The sequence below is a fragment of the Corvus moneduloides genome, chromosome 4, assembly GCF_009650955.1.
Source record: "Corvus moneduloides isolate bCorMon1 chromosome 4, bCorMon1.pri, whole genome shotgun sequence".
Lineage (NCBI taxonomy): Eukaryota > Metazoa > Chordata > Aves > Passeriformes > Corvidae > Corvus > Corvus moneduloides.
The window spans coordinates 24,670,057-24,684,175 of record NC_045479.1 but is presented as its reverse complement, the minus strand read 5'-3'; the positions used below and the strand labels follow the sequence as shown (position 1 = coordinate 24,684,175).

At 40.5% G+C, this 14,119-nt stretch overlaps 1 protein-coding gene across 9 annotated transcripts in view; it reads right to left on the bottom strand.

Annotated features, from left to right (window-relative positions):
* Positions 1-105: 105 nt before the first annotated feature.
* Positions 106-14,119, bottom strand: part of TNRC6B (trinucleotide repeat containing adaptor 6B) — a 135,748-nt gene continuing 121,734 nt past the window's right edge. For all 9 annotated transcript variants that reach the window (XM_032105995.1, XM_032105990.1, XM_032105998.1 and 6 more), the window contains one exon: positions 106-13,759. In XM_032105995.1, the coding sequence (XP_031961886.1) occupies positions 13,369-13,759 (391 nt within the window). In that variant the 3' untranslated portion in view covers positions 106-13,368. The remainder of the gene's footprint in view (positions 13,760-14,119) is intronic.

The following is a 14,119-nucleotide window of genomic DNA, read 5'->3' as shown; positions in this document are numbered from 1 at the left end:
CCCCAGCCCACGGACGGGCCGGCGCCCCCCCGCGCTCGGAGGCCAACGCGGCCTGAGGGGCCCCGACACGGCCGCGGGACACAAAAACGTGCAGGAAACACGAGCTTTAAATGCTTAGCAGCCAAACACATTTATTAGTCTTTTTTTTTTTTTTTTCCAGGAACCCAAAAATAGTTTGTAGTTATAATGTAAGCAACTGAGTTGCACATAATACAATCATATCTTTCAAAAAAAGAAAAAATAAAAACGAAAAAAAGCTGTTTAAAAGCCAAAAAAAAAAAAAAAAACAACAACAAAACCTTCAGAAAACTTATATAAGTATTACACCATCTCTCAGTTTCAATGAAATGACGACGACTTAATTCCTTATTACTCTTAACTTGTCACACTCCAATAAAACATCACCCTTTTGTTTGTTTTTTTTCTTTTTTTTTCCTTTTTTTTTTTTTTTTTTTTTTCTAAATCCAGCATGAGAAATACAGTACCTGCTATGGCAAAAATACACATAAAATGCAACATTTCAGCTTATTTGTACATTAGTAGACTTTAAACATTTTATTGGTTTTTTTTTTTTCTTTTTAAGTGAACCAGTGATCTTAAGTACCACTATACTAAAAGTAAAATAAAAATATAGAAAAGGAGGAAAACGGGGCAGCCAGCCTTACAAGAGCACCTTCTAAAGTGCTGAGTTTCTGTGTCCATGGAAAACCCTTAGGAAGTTCAAACATTTCTGAGAATATGGGATGAAAATTAAGATGAAACCTGGATATGCTAGACATTGTGTCATCTCCTCTACATTCTCCCCATTTGTCCTGTAATTTTCTTTACTGCACACTGTAGAAGGAGGAGAGAAACCAGAACTATGGTAAGAGTTTAGTAAAGGAAGCCATTTCAAGTATAAGAAAAAAAAAAAACACTTACAGGTAACTTGCAAATAGCATCAATATACACACAGCCACTATTTTTATTATTACAATGTCTGCTTCTGAGGGACAGTGTTTCAGGCAAGAGGACTTTAGCTGTACCTTCCTGTTACCTATTTATGTGCAAAGTAGAAAAGCTGCCTTTTCTAATCCAGCCATATTGGACATCATTGATTTTCTATTCAGCCATCTCATCCCTCCATTCCATAAGGAGAGAAGAAGGTGGCATTATTTTACCAAGACTAGATGAAATGAATCTCTTTCTCCATTCCTTTTCCAGACACACCCTTCTCCCATTACTTGTTCGCAATGAAGAGAAACTTGCCAAACTCCTGATGCCCACCAGTAGCCAGTTTCCTGAACAGGTAGAAGGCATTTACCTTTGTAAACATAATCCCTTATGTTTGTGGAACTCAAAGCAGCATTTCACACCTCCAGCAGAGCAACGGAGATGAAAATAGATCAGAATGCTCCCCTGTCACTGCTTTTCCTCCTCCCCTTTCCTCTTCCTCACCCAGGAAGATTACATTTGGTTACTTTTGTTAGAAGGTGGGGTTTTTTTTTGGTTCTTTGAGGAAAATACTTAGCATTTAGTTCAAAGTAAACATTACAGAATTACCATCATCAGTTATACTGCTGTTCGTTCTGCTTTCTAGACGAGAAAGAAAAAGCACTGTGCATTAGATGTTCTGCAGGCTTTAGAGCAGATGCAGCAGAAAACCAAGATACCCGTGTGTGTAAATCCCACAGGCGCACATGCATCACTTCAGCTTCTTTCTCTGCAGAATCACTGTATACACTTCACCTTGATTACTGGCAGAGATGGAGAGGGTGGCATAGGGCAACAGTGGAGAGATGTTCCTAAGGCCACAGGGAGCAATGCAGGACAGAGAGGACCAGGGAGTGTCAGTCAGAAAGGTTTCAGGTACAGAAACCATATTCTTGATATTTCAAACGCCAAATTCCAAGAGGCATGGGCTCATATGCACATCCCTGAGACGCACATCCAAGAAAGAAGAAACAGCGACCATGTGATTGAGAGGGGAGAAAGTAGCAGAGGTTCCCTGACAGCTGTGGGATTTACCCATTGAAGACCTCTTCCCCCACCACCCTCCCAGACACATTCTGGGAGAGCTGTAAGGCATATACACAAGCAGCATCTACTATCATTCTCTCTGTTCCTACGTTGTATTGGCAGGTGATGGCTTCTGTATATTGTGGACAAGAAGAGACACTGCATTTGAAGTGTGACTGGTAACACACTGAAATTAACTCAGGGAAGGACACAGGAAGCTACTCTGCCCTTTATCCCTGGAGCAGCAGCATAAACTGGCCAGGTTCTTCATCTTACAGTCCCCGCTCTGGAACTACACACCACCACCTCCCCTTCCTGATGGCAGTAAAAGATGTGTCTGCTTGAAAGATGACATTACCAAAACCGCCATTTAATGGCAGGGAGAAGTACACAAACTTACTATGATTTGGTGGTCTCGTGAAAGAAGCAGCAAGCTCAAAGTACTTCAATTCTGAAGCTTATCTAAAAGTACTGAAGACACGTGACCTGTAGCAACTGGCATAACTATATAAAGAAGAGAAGAAGGAAACAGGCATAAAGACTGAGGAGTATGAGTAACTGAATCTCTATCAAGTTCTATCATTTAGGATCTGAGCGTCTGATGGCTTCAGTAATTAAAAAAAAAAGGGTTATCTCCCTCCACACAAGCAACAATGTAAAAAGAACTAGCGATCTTGCTGTGAAAACCTCATAATACTTCTATCATGCTTTTTTCTTTAAAGCACTTGACAAACATTACTAGTTGATCCTCACAAAACCCCTGTGAGGTAGTAAGTATTATTAACAACCCCGCTTTACAGGTGAAAAAACAAAGGCAAAGTAGTTAAATGACTTGCCCAAGGCAAGAGAAGAGTAATGGCCAATGTCAAAATTCAGGAGTTTCAGGCTTCCGGACCTGTGCTCAAAACCACTAGTTCAAATATCTTTTTACAAAGGAGATAACAGATGGAAATAAAAGCCCATCAAGTGTAGAAGAAGAGCTAAGATTTAAAAAGTTACATCAGAAGGGGAAATGTACCACGAGGTATTTTTGTGAATGAGTTTAAGCTTCAGATTTTTCTTTTTTTTTTTCCTTTCTGGTTTTTTTGTTGTTTTTTTTTTTTTTTTTTTTTTTAAAGGCATTCTGACAGAGTGGAACCCTGGTAAGATCACATCTGCAAGGCAGGCACAGATGCGAGAGTGATCATCAAGTCTATTACTTATTACAGTACTGTGAATGTCAACAAAAATAAAACTGCTGCATGAAAACACTGAATACAGGCAGGATCATCTCTCAGTTTATGATATTACACCTAAGATAATGCCAAGGATAATGCAGATACCATGGTTCACCATGGACAAAGGAAAAAGTCAAGCCAAAAGGTCCCTATTATAATGACAGAGAGAGCAGTGAGATCCACATTTTTCTGAGGAGACTCTTCCTGGAAGCTCAGCAAACTTCAAGGAATGCACATAATTCACAATGATTGCATTTTGGAGATGTGGGGAAGTAAATCCTTTTTAATGACCATTACGATATCACCTTATAGAAAAATTAGATAGTTTCTTTTAAACAGAGAGGACCTGGTCTACAGATCAGTCTACCTTCCCTAAAATTTCACACACTGTCAACATTAGTGCTAAGTCACTGGCAGCAACACCAGACAACAAAACACCGGTAGCTGCTGATGTTGAAAAAAACACAGTCCTCATAGTTGGGCTTTGATCAGCACTAGAAGGTAAGTACCATCTCCACCATCTTGCCCACAGCTGCACTGTCACTGGATGAACTGTGCCAGAAACAGCAGCAAAGAAATTTTTAGGGACAAGGAAGTATAGATATCAAGGCCAAGCCATGTTCCAATTCTCCTGGAAGAGCACAAGGACTGCTGAAATGGAAAACGAGTAATAAATCCAAAAAAAACCAGTGCCTGTGGCAGTGAGTTTCCTGAGCTTAACAAGGGCCAGAGCACAGGAGGTGGTAGATACTCCCCAGATAGACCTGGTGTCCCATTCATCCTTTTGGCCCTGGCTTAACACTGTGTGGCTGAAAAATAGCCCTTTGCAAGGCTGAGAGCTGATTTTTGTTTTGCAGCCAACATTAGTTATTCAAATCTCTGCCCAGTTATCTATTGGCCAGCTTCTGACAAAACAAAGGCTCTTATCAGTTCCTTCTTAATTCAAAGTTACCACTTCCCCACTTCCCCAAACTATAATGGATATGCCATGGACACAGAAACTCCTAACAGTTTAGCAAAGTATCTTTGTCCCCTACACCCCCTTTGCAGAATGCATAGTTTACAATTCACTTACAAAATAAAGAAGCAATGCTGACCACATATGGGACCTTTTTTTTTTTTTGAAAAAGAACAAACAACCTCTTCTTAAGTTCAGTATCAAAATTCACATTTGCATAATAATACATTTCAAGGCCATTAGAGAGGAATGAGAGCGAAGCAAAGAAAACTGCAGAGTCTCTCCTCTCTTTGTCTTCCTGAATAGAGCTGAGGGATCCCACTGGAGTTTCTTTTCAGGGTGGGAATTACAAAGCGCTACAACAACAGCTCTTGATCTTGTACACCTCACGTTTTGGGTGGGACGAAGAGGTGAATTATTAGGAAAAAAAAACAAATGGAAGGAGACACTGCAGATTCCCATGTTTAGCTACAAACAGCTTCAAAGAAACAAAAAATTACTTCAGATTTTTTTCCTTTTAAACACTTCTATCTCACCATTTCAAAAACTCTTATTTTTTTTCTTCTTGTGTAATACCCTGTTCATTTAAATGGCAACGTTAAGTGTGCTGGAAGTTGAAGGGTTGAAAAAAAAAATAAATTCCTGTTTTGCTTATCAGGACATGGGCAGAGAGGGTAAAAGTGTGCCTGCACCCACTATTTAACAGAAGCTACAAAACATTATCTTCTCTACATGTATAAATTTGTCTCAAACATTGCTGTGTTTCAATTCTCCAGTGCTTACAAAAAACCAAAGCCACACGCACTCATACTCATGCACACAAACATAAAGAGAAGCCACATAATACATATACAAACTCAACCTGCAACAGCAGACTAGCCTAAAACTATCAACAGCTTCTGTGCATCACATGACATCCCTTCGCACCCCCCACCCCAATCTCTACCACATATGAATACGTATTGTGCAGTGTAGAGACCAGCCAATGATGCTGCTCGTCAAAAGGGACCAGTGGGCTGTAATCTCAATGTCTGACCTCTTGAAAGAATAAATTGACCATTGTCTGCTCTCCAGCCCAAGCAGTCTCCTCAGTTAGACAGTCACTATACTCACAAAGGCACATTCATAAATACCACATTGAACTTACTGCTTGTAAAAACACAGGAGGAAACGTTAAGCGCTTACACCCCAACCCATTCCGACTGACCCAGCAAGAAGTATCACAATAATGTATCACTTGGTGAGACCTTACTCCACCTTTAGAAGGTACATATTAAAGAAGTCTTCCAACACCTCTTTTAATTTTTTTTTTTTTGCATAAATGAATGCTTTTTTTTGTTTGTTTTTGGCTTACATATTTTGGAATACAGCACACTCACTATAAAGCTCTGTTGTAAGGCTACCCCCTAAAGTAAGGCTGTTCTACCTTGGCTTGCATTTTCACTTAATTTTGCTTCTTCTCCACACGTCCCCAAAACAAAACAAAAAAACCCACACAGCGCCTTATATAGAAAGGGTAAGCCATATCTGGCAGGGAGAGGGAGGGGAAAGAAAGCACATAACATCATAACCATGTCACTAAAATAGCTATTCTAACAAGCTGTGCAACCTGCTCAACAGTAAATGATGAAGAAAATGATCACTTATGGTTGGTTGTGTTTCATCTGAATCAGGAGGAGCTTCCACTTTGTCTCAATTAATAAAAACAAACATTAAAAAATGAGGAAGTTAGTTCTGTGACTGTAACAATACACACCAATAGCCAAGAAGAGGCATTTAGTGCTCAAGGAAACATTTCTTGCTGAACACGGCCTCCTTGTATTGCGCACTCATGCAAAGTTCTCCAGTCTCATCCCCTCTGCCCACCAGTCAAGAATGTTTGCTGCTAAAATACTTAACGCTGGCTGGCACAATGCATTCTTCCCTTTTTTTGTTCTTTTTCTTTTTCCCTGGAGTGCTCTGCATTACTTTACAGAAAGGCTGTCAGAGGCAAGTCAAAAAACTCCCTTTCTCACTACAAAGTTTACAGGAACCCTAACACTGCTGAATGTCACCAGTCCCAACTATCACACATACAGGGCAAAAATGGCTCTTCTGCAGAGGGCACTTGATTTGCTAGAAGCTTGCTAGGACTCTGGGAGACTTTTAGAGAAAAGCTTTCCTGCATAGCTCGATGAAAAGCAACGCGCAGGCAAACTGGATGCAAACAGATGCTGTCTGCTGCGTGCTACAGATAAAACTGCATCTATCGTGGCCTGACAAGTTTTAAAAGTAGGCTCCAACCCACCAGGAGCTGCGGCGTTTTTTGTAGCACAGATGAAACCATAAATCACTTTTCATACAAGGATCAGAAGCTATAGTTACCACATCACAAAGTTTAAAGTCACGTAACACCACAAAATAGAGAGCTATAATTTTAAACAGGACCCTGACTCAATTTTAACAGCAATGTAGACAGACCCTTAAAGTCTACTGTAGGCAAACTTCTGCTTGGTGAGTCACTACAAAATGGACCTGTTTCCTAATATCTACTGCAAGGGAACTTTGGTAAAATTCTGCAACACTGGTATTTACAGTGGTGGGACACTTATGCAAAACACTGTGAAGGACATTGTGATGAACTAGCAAGGCTGCTAAAAATCTCCAGTTTGGCTCCTGTCGTTTACTCCAACCAACAGGTCTGCTACAGCCCAACTGTTGCTTCGTGGTTTAGGTTTGGATGTGAATTCAGGACAACAGGGAGCACTAGCTCTGTCTACACTGGGAAGCTTCACGTATTTCTCCCCATTACTGTTAACATCCTTCTGCCACGGGCGGAAGCCTAGTACTGGAGGTAAAGAGAGTTTGGGTTTTAGATATCTGTATTTTGATCACAGTGGGAATGACCGATATGATCTAACAGTATCAGTTCCTAAAATTGCAAAACAGTGGCAAATAAACTACAGAACTGAAATGATATTGCATGCAAAATCAATTTAGACAAACCAACAGATTCTGTGTATGTTGCTTCAGATTCAGGACCAAAGTTGCATTTCAACAGCATTTATTTATTGGGGTTTTTTTTTTGGAATTAAGTTCAACGTAGTTGTCTTGGTATTACTTTCCTGCCCACAAAGCATGCACGCATATTTACAATTACAAAAGCTGCTTCTGTTAAGGGAACCTTACATCTTTAGAAAAAAACCCCTACCATCTACTCAGTCAGGACTATTACCCTGAGATGTTAACCAGCCTCCACAAAACCTGCATTTCAATCCACTTGAGAACCTAGATACTTAGGTCACATGATTTACAGTGAAGGTGATAAATGCAACACGAACTGGAAACACAAGTCCTCATCTGCTACGTTGACCCTGATCCAGCTGGTTTCCTTGACCAGGCTTGGTCAAATTTGGGTACCTCGGATACACAAACAGTGCTCCTCTTAAAGTCAACAGAAAAACAATATGCACAAACAAAACCAGAAACTTAAAGAGTTAAACACAATAAAGAATAAAGCAAAAAAACCAACCTAACCAAAATGTCCCCCAAAAACCCTACAGTACTATTTGGATGCACTATAAGGACGCAGCGGAAGATGTGGCAGCATTTTTAGGAAGAAAAAATAGGGCAAAAGTTCTAAGAAATAAATGCTTAGAAATTTCATGGTTAAAAAAAAAGAAAAAAAGAGGCCAACTTAATATAAAAGCTTAATTGTTATTTAGTCTTTGAGGTGGTTATCCCAGCCAGTTTGTTGAAAACAACCTGCTTATATTGCAGAGGTAAAAACATACTTGGTTTAACATTCTTACTCATTACAAAAGCCACTTAATGTGAAGCATAATTAAAAAAAAAAAAACGAAAAAACTTATAAGAAAAATCTGACACCCTGTGATTGCAAAAAACCCCTAACCAACAAAAAACCCACTCTCAAGACTGCTAGGCAAGCGTCCAGGTAGAAACATAAAATCACTGGGAAAAGATGGGAAGTATTCCAAATTAAATGTCAGAAGTCTAAACAGGTTTCTGAGCTGTACCACACTCTGTTTTGCTTGCTAGACACTGTTGTCACTGCTAAGATGAAATCCTCAAATGGAGCAAAGAATTATCAAACAGATTAAAAACTCTCAGCTTGATAAGACACTGCAAGGTAGGGTGAGCAAAGTGGCAGGATTTTTATCTGGAAAGAGATGCCTTTAGTCTATTCCAAACTGTGCTTTCCCCAGCCTCTTCTCCATACCTTGCCAACATGTTTCAACAACGTGCTGCCACAGACTCTGTCCCGGGAACAGTTTTGTAAAAGCCCAGAAGTAACCCTATAATCAATTCCTGCTGACTTTTTGCTGTTAGGAGCTCAAATGGCAGCAGAATTTTTACAACATTAAGCAATGGTTGTCCCCAGCAGTTGAGTCTGGTTAGCACAATTCTCAGACACCACTTCTAATGGTTGGGAGTGCCATGACTAAGCCACACAGATCTCTCAACTGTAGCTGGAAAACAGATTCATGTTACTTTGACAATGCAGGGAAACTGTCACCAAGGAGACAGTCACTAACACTTACAGGATGCACATTCAGGAAATGAGGAGCAGACTGTTGTACTACAATAGGTTTGGACCCAGCAGACTGCTGAAACTTAAGACTGTCAACCCTTCAGCAGTCAGTCACAATCCACTTCCAAGTGAATGTCAAGTGTCGGCTTTTTTGACTAAATGCTACGGTTTCCTCTCTTTAAGACACTTCTGATTTGACAAAACACAGCTTCTGGCAAAGCACTCAAATTCTCTCATTAAAACAAGCCATAAAATAAAATAAAATCCTAAGCTTTCTAAGTAAACCCTCCTTCTACTGGCCCATGACAGGATTTTTAAAGCACGTTATTACTACTACTGATGCATTATTTCAATAGACTCACATGCACACGCAGCACAACATGAAAACACTGAGCAACTGCTATGAGAAAGACAGAATTTGGCATCTGATTTCTTTTTTTAATAATAATAACAACTTATCTCGACTACTATTAAGTAACTCATTGCACGACTTGCTCACACGGCATGCTCTTCTTCCCTTAAGAACAGGTACATCTATTTCCATGAAGTGGCTACACTGCCTCACTTTGCCTCATCTTCCCTCCCCTCCCCTACTGTAGGGCATGTGGGTGCATGTAACAAGGCACTAGCGCGGTTTTTGTGGTTTGAGCCGAGCCGTTTCAGGCAGAGTAAGCCCCTGACCCTTAGAGCTGGGAGGCAGAAGTTGGCCATCCCAACACCAAACTCTGAAGTTCAAGACTGTAAGCCCTGACAGCCAGCAGCAACAGGGTGAACAGAGGAGTTTAACAGCTATTTCCCTCACATAAAATGAAACAGAAAGACTGGGAGGTGGGGTGGATGAAGAAAAGCAAGCAGCAAATCTCCAAGTGAGGAATTAAACTGACCAAGTAGCTGAAAACAGGAAAGTTGATTTCCAATGTACATTTTTGTGGAGTTTTCCATATTCTTTTTTTTCTGTACTGAAAAAGGCAGGTTAATAGAACTACTTCATTACTGAGTATTCTGTCAGCACTGGTTTTCTTTAGCACTGCTCAGAAGTGGTTCAAAGAAGCACCATCGTATTTCCTGCTAGTCATCCTAACCGAGGATTCTTTCAGTTAAACTCTACTGCATTTGAATAAGGTTTATACTTTCACTCTGCTTTTAAAAAGGTGCTTGGAAGAATATTTTTGTTTAGTTTCAATCGAGAGGGAATAGTAGATTTCCATTCACACACTTCTCTTCTCCATGCAACTGCACACGTCTGCATGAGTAACAAAGCACAATAAATGATAACCCTTCTCCCACAAATTGTTTAAGATTGCAATGAATTCCTGTTGCTGATATTGAGAAGTTTTCTTAATGTATCTTAATTTAGAAAGTCTTTAAAATTCTTGATCCCTCGCTTGACAGTAACATTTGGAGATTTTTTTCTTTTTTTCTTTTTATTTTTTTTTTTAGCATTTTTATTTTAAAGTAAAAACTTTCAAACATTTTGAAGATTCAGGAACTTGTAAAAGTTTATCAACAAGAAACAGCCATCTATCTAGGATAAGGTTAAATAAACCATCTTCAAAAAACTGGCTTCCTACCCTAGAATTCCTGAGAATGCTTGCAAATTTAAAGCAGGAAAATAAAATGTTAAAATAAAAACAAAAACACTGTTAAATGCTCCCAGAGTTAGTCTTCATCTAAAATATATATATGCACTTTTTGGTCTTTTTTTTTTTTTTTTTTGTACGTTTTAATTTTTTCCCTTTAAGCTTACAATGGAAGAACAATTTAGCTTTTCTTTTTAAATATTTCAAATCCCTCATTATGTCTTGTAAACAAGAGGGGCTCTAGCACCCGGCTTTCACCGTAGTATCGCAATGAACTCAACTAGCCCAAAGTGCAGGAAAAGGGACCTTAGGGCAGGTTGGGAGAGAGAAGTGAGGGTGGAATACAGCAATGAACCAGGATGTATAGCAAATCATGTGACAGAACAGATACTGGCTTGCTCAGGCCAAAGGTGCTTCACTAGGAAGTACTGCTGGCACAGGACTTTTAGGAACCTGCTCTGCGTGTCCGAGCGCGCTTGGTCTTTGAGCAGAAACAAAGCTGTACAGATGCCTGCACATGAGGGGCACTAGCCAGCTAGCAGGAGCTGAAAGAGAGCGTTTTGTTTCTTTGTGCATGGTGGGATAGATGGAGGAGGAGACATGATAGGAAACATATTCCAAAGGGGCCAGAGTATGCTGCACACTCCAGTTTACTAAACAAATACGAACCTACTCATATTTTTTACCACATAACGCTTTGCATACAAATCTACAGGCATGTGTATATGCAGCATTTCCCTCAGTCAGTCTTCCTTGTGACATTGGGTTTACACAGAAAGGGCAAATTAAATAAAACAGCCATGTAATTCCCTAGCCCTTCCCTCCCACCCCCAGCACACAGGCATACACACACACACACGTGCACCAACCTCCCCCCCATGACTTACATCTGTTTTTGCTTCTCCCCACCAAACCCACGAGTTAAATGTATTAGACATGGTTGTATCCTTCAATGAAAACGCTGAAGAAACACACTCCTCTATCTGCCCCCCTCTGCCAGGTGATAAAGCACTGCTCCCTCTGAGGGCTGGAATGGACAGGTATGTGCTGGTACAGAATGTCGGCACTTTGTTAGACAGTATAACAGCTGGACAATGCCACATGGAAGTCCTAGCACTTACGGAAAAGGTACCGGCATCTCTCTTCCCTCTTCCCCCGGCCCCACCCCCACAAAAGACTTCCCGCTTTGTGTCAAGGGATGTTCCTTCAAGTCTGCTACAACTCTTTTCACAACAACAGGTCTTAGAAGTTTTGTTCCCAGCACACACACGCACACACACACTGGCTATCACTGTGGATTATAGGTCACCCCTATCCTGCCCAGAGTACTACTACACTGATGCTAAAAAACCCCAAACCTTTCCTTAAATACAGAAATTAAAAAGCAACAGTACAGAAAAAAGTAAAAACAAAAAACAAAAAGGTGCAATACTTTTTTTTAAAAAAAAGTCTTTGCTAGTTATATACCTCCCTAAGCAAAACCACGTACACAGGAAAAAACACAACACAGAGAAACAAAAGGAAACCTTTGAAGTACACACTGGTTTAAGAACATTCGTAAGTAAACGTTTCTGTCAGTGATGGTCTGGCGCTGTAATGACACCAAGGCCTGGCACAGGTAACGCTCACCATGAAGGACGCAGGAAGGAGTTAGCTGCATGTGCTTTCAGGAGATGAGGCAGGCCGGCCAGCACTTTGCTGACACCATTTGGTTTTTTGTCAGTTTTAACAGAAGCAGTAAATCAATTAAAAGGCTAATTTGGTTGGGCTGGATTTTCAAGCTTTTGATGGATTCCTCTAGAATGAGTACGGGTGCTTATTTAGGTCTGGGGGAGAAAAGAAACACTCATTTTTTTTAAAGGTACTGAAGCGTGCAAGAGACTGAAAACATTTGTCTAGCTGCACAAAAAATGGCAATGTCTTCTTTCCTCCTCTCTTCCCCTTGTTGGAAGAAATAAATGGCTTGCATTATATAACAAACACTCTAGGGTTCATTCAGTACAAAAACCCCACATGCAGACATAAATAGACACTATTACTCAAAAGACAACATTGTCTCCCCTCTCACCAAATCCTTTGGATATGGCAGTGTTCTGCTCTACCACAGGGTTAGAACAAGGGCTAGGAAGCAACTATCCATTCTGTATGATTTGCAGATTTGAGATAGCACCCTGCTAAAATGAATTTAAAAAAACCTACTGACAAATTTTAATCCAGCCCAACTGGATTCCGCTTCAGCCACAGGGACTCCACCATGCCTGTCTTGCTTTCAGAATCAAGACATGCAGATGGCCAGCCAGCCCGTAGACCAGCAGCAATGCAGCGTTTCAAGATTATATATATAGAGAAAAAAATGCACACACACAAATATGTGCACACGCACTCACACAGAAACAAGCACACGTGGGCAGTTACATGTGCCAGAACACACTGGTACTTATCAACCAGCCAATCACAAAGTGTTGGTTTTTTTGTTTTGTTTGTTTGTTTTTTCTGTTTTGTTTTTTTTTGTGGGTTTTTAAATTTTTTAGGTTTTTTTTTAGTTTTATTTTTTTTTTTGTTTTTAAAGTGAGGCTCCGTCAAGTCTTTCCCTCCCTCCCCTTATTCTTTTGAACCCCTCCCCAACCCCAACCCAACATGGTAGACCTAAGGACGGAAACACACCCAGTGCAAACAAAGTTAAAAAGCTATTTTTTCAGTATATATGTTTCTTAGCAACAACTTCCGTATAACATGAAAAAGTGAAAAACTAGAAACTAATTTTTTTAATTTTTTCTGTTTAAATTTAAATGGTATGTGTACTTGCTTCACATTGTCTTTCTAAGTTGGCGTTCACGATTCAAGTATTTCAAGAGTGATATGTTCTCTTTTTGGATTCATATTCCAAACGAAAAAACTGAAGTTATATAAGGGAGGCAACTATGTGCTCAGACAGTCTGTCAATGACCCACCTTTTTTTCTTTCTCCGTTTTCTTTTTTCCTTTTATAAATGTATTTATTGCAAGTTGAAAAAAACGAAAAGGTCAAGTTAGTGCTGCTGCTGTTCCAAAAAAGGTCACGAGGTCAGAGTTGAAAGTTCTAAGTTCAGATTGAATCCGACCCTCCTCCCAGAAGGTCTCCAGGTAGTAAGGGAGCAGGGCTGCCCATTCTGTGTGGATCCTCTACGCTTGGGACCCCCCACAAGCTTGAAGAATAGTTTGGGGGCCCCCACAATGAAGCGCCAGTGAGATCACCCCCACTGCTGCCGCCGCCGCCACCACTGCTCCACTGCCCAAGCCCTGTTGACCCACCAAAGAGATTCAAAGCAGGTCCAACTGGATCTGTCTGGTTCTGTCCTGTCTCCAGGGATTGCCAGCCCGCTGCGGGTGCACTCGGGGTTGCTGCAGGTGTAGGGGGCTGAGCTTGCGCCAAAAAGCGACTAACCTCTTCATCTGTGGCAAACTCAGCCAGGATGGTAGTGTTTCCCAACACACACCTACAAGGCAAGATACACGTAAGAAAAAAAAAAAAATTAGAGCCAAAAGGTAAGGGGAAGGGATTCAGAAAGCATGGGAACAACACTAATAGGTGCCCAAACCAAAGGAAGTACCAGTTACATCATTACAATGGAGTGGACATGGAAAACTTCAGCTGTTTTTGACAGTGAAACTCACTCAAAACACAGGAACCTCCATTTTATAAGGGGAAAAAACCAAAACAAAACAAAACACCCCAACCCCCTTGCCCCAACATTCAGTTATGCCTGAACAAAATCTTTAAAAATTTAAACTAAGGCCCTGAATGTTAACACCAAGCGCAAAAAAAGTGCCTATACCACGTAGGTAAATGTATGTAT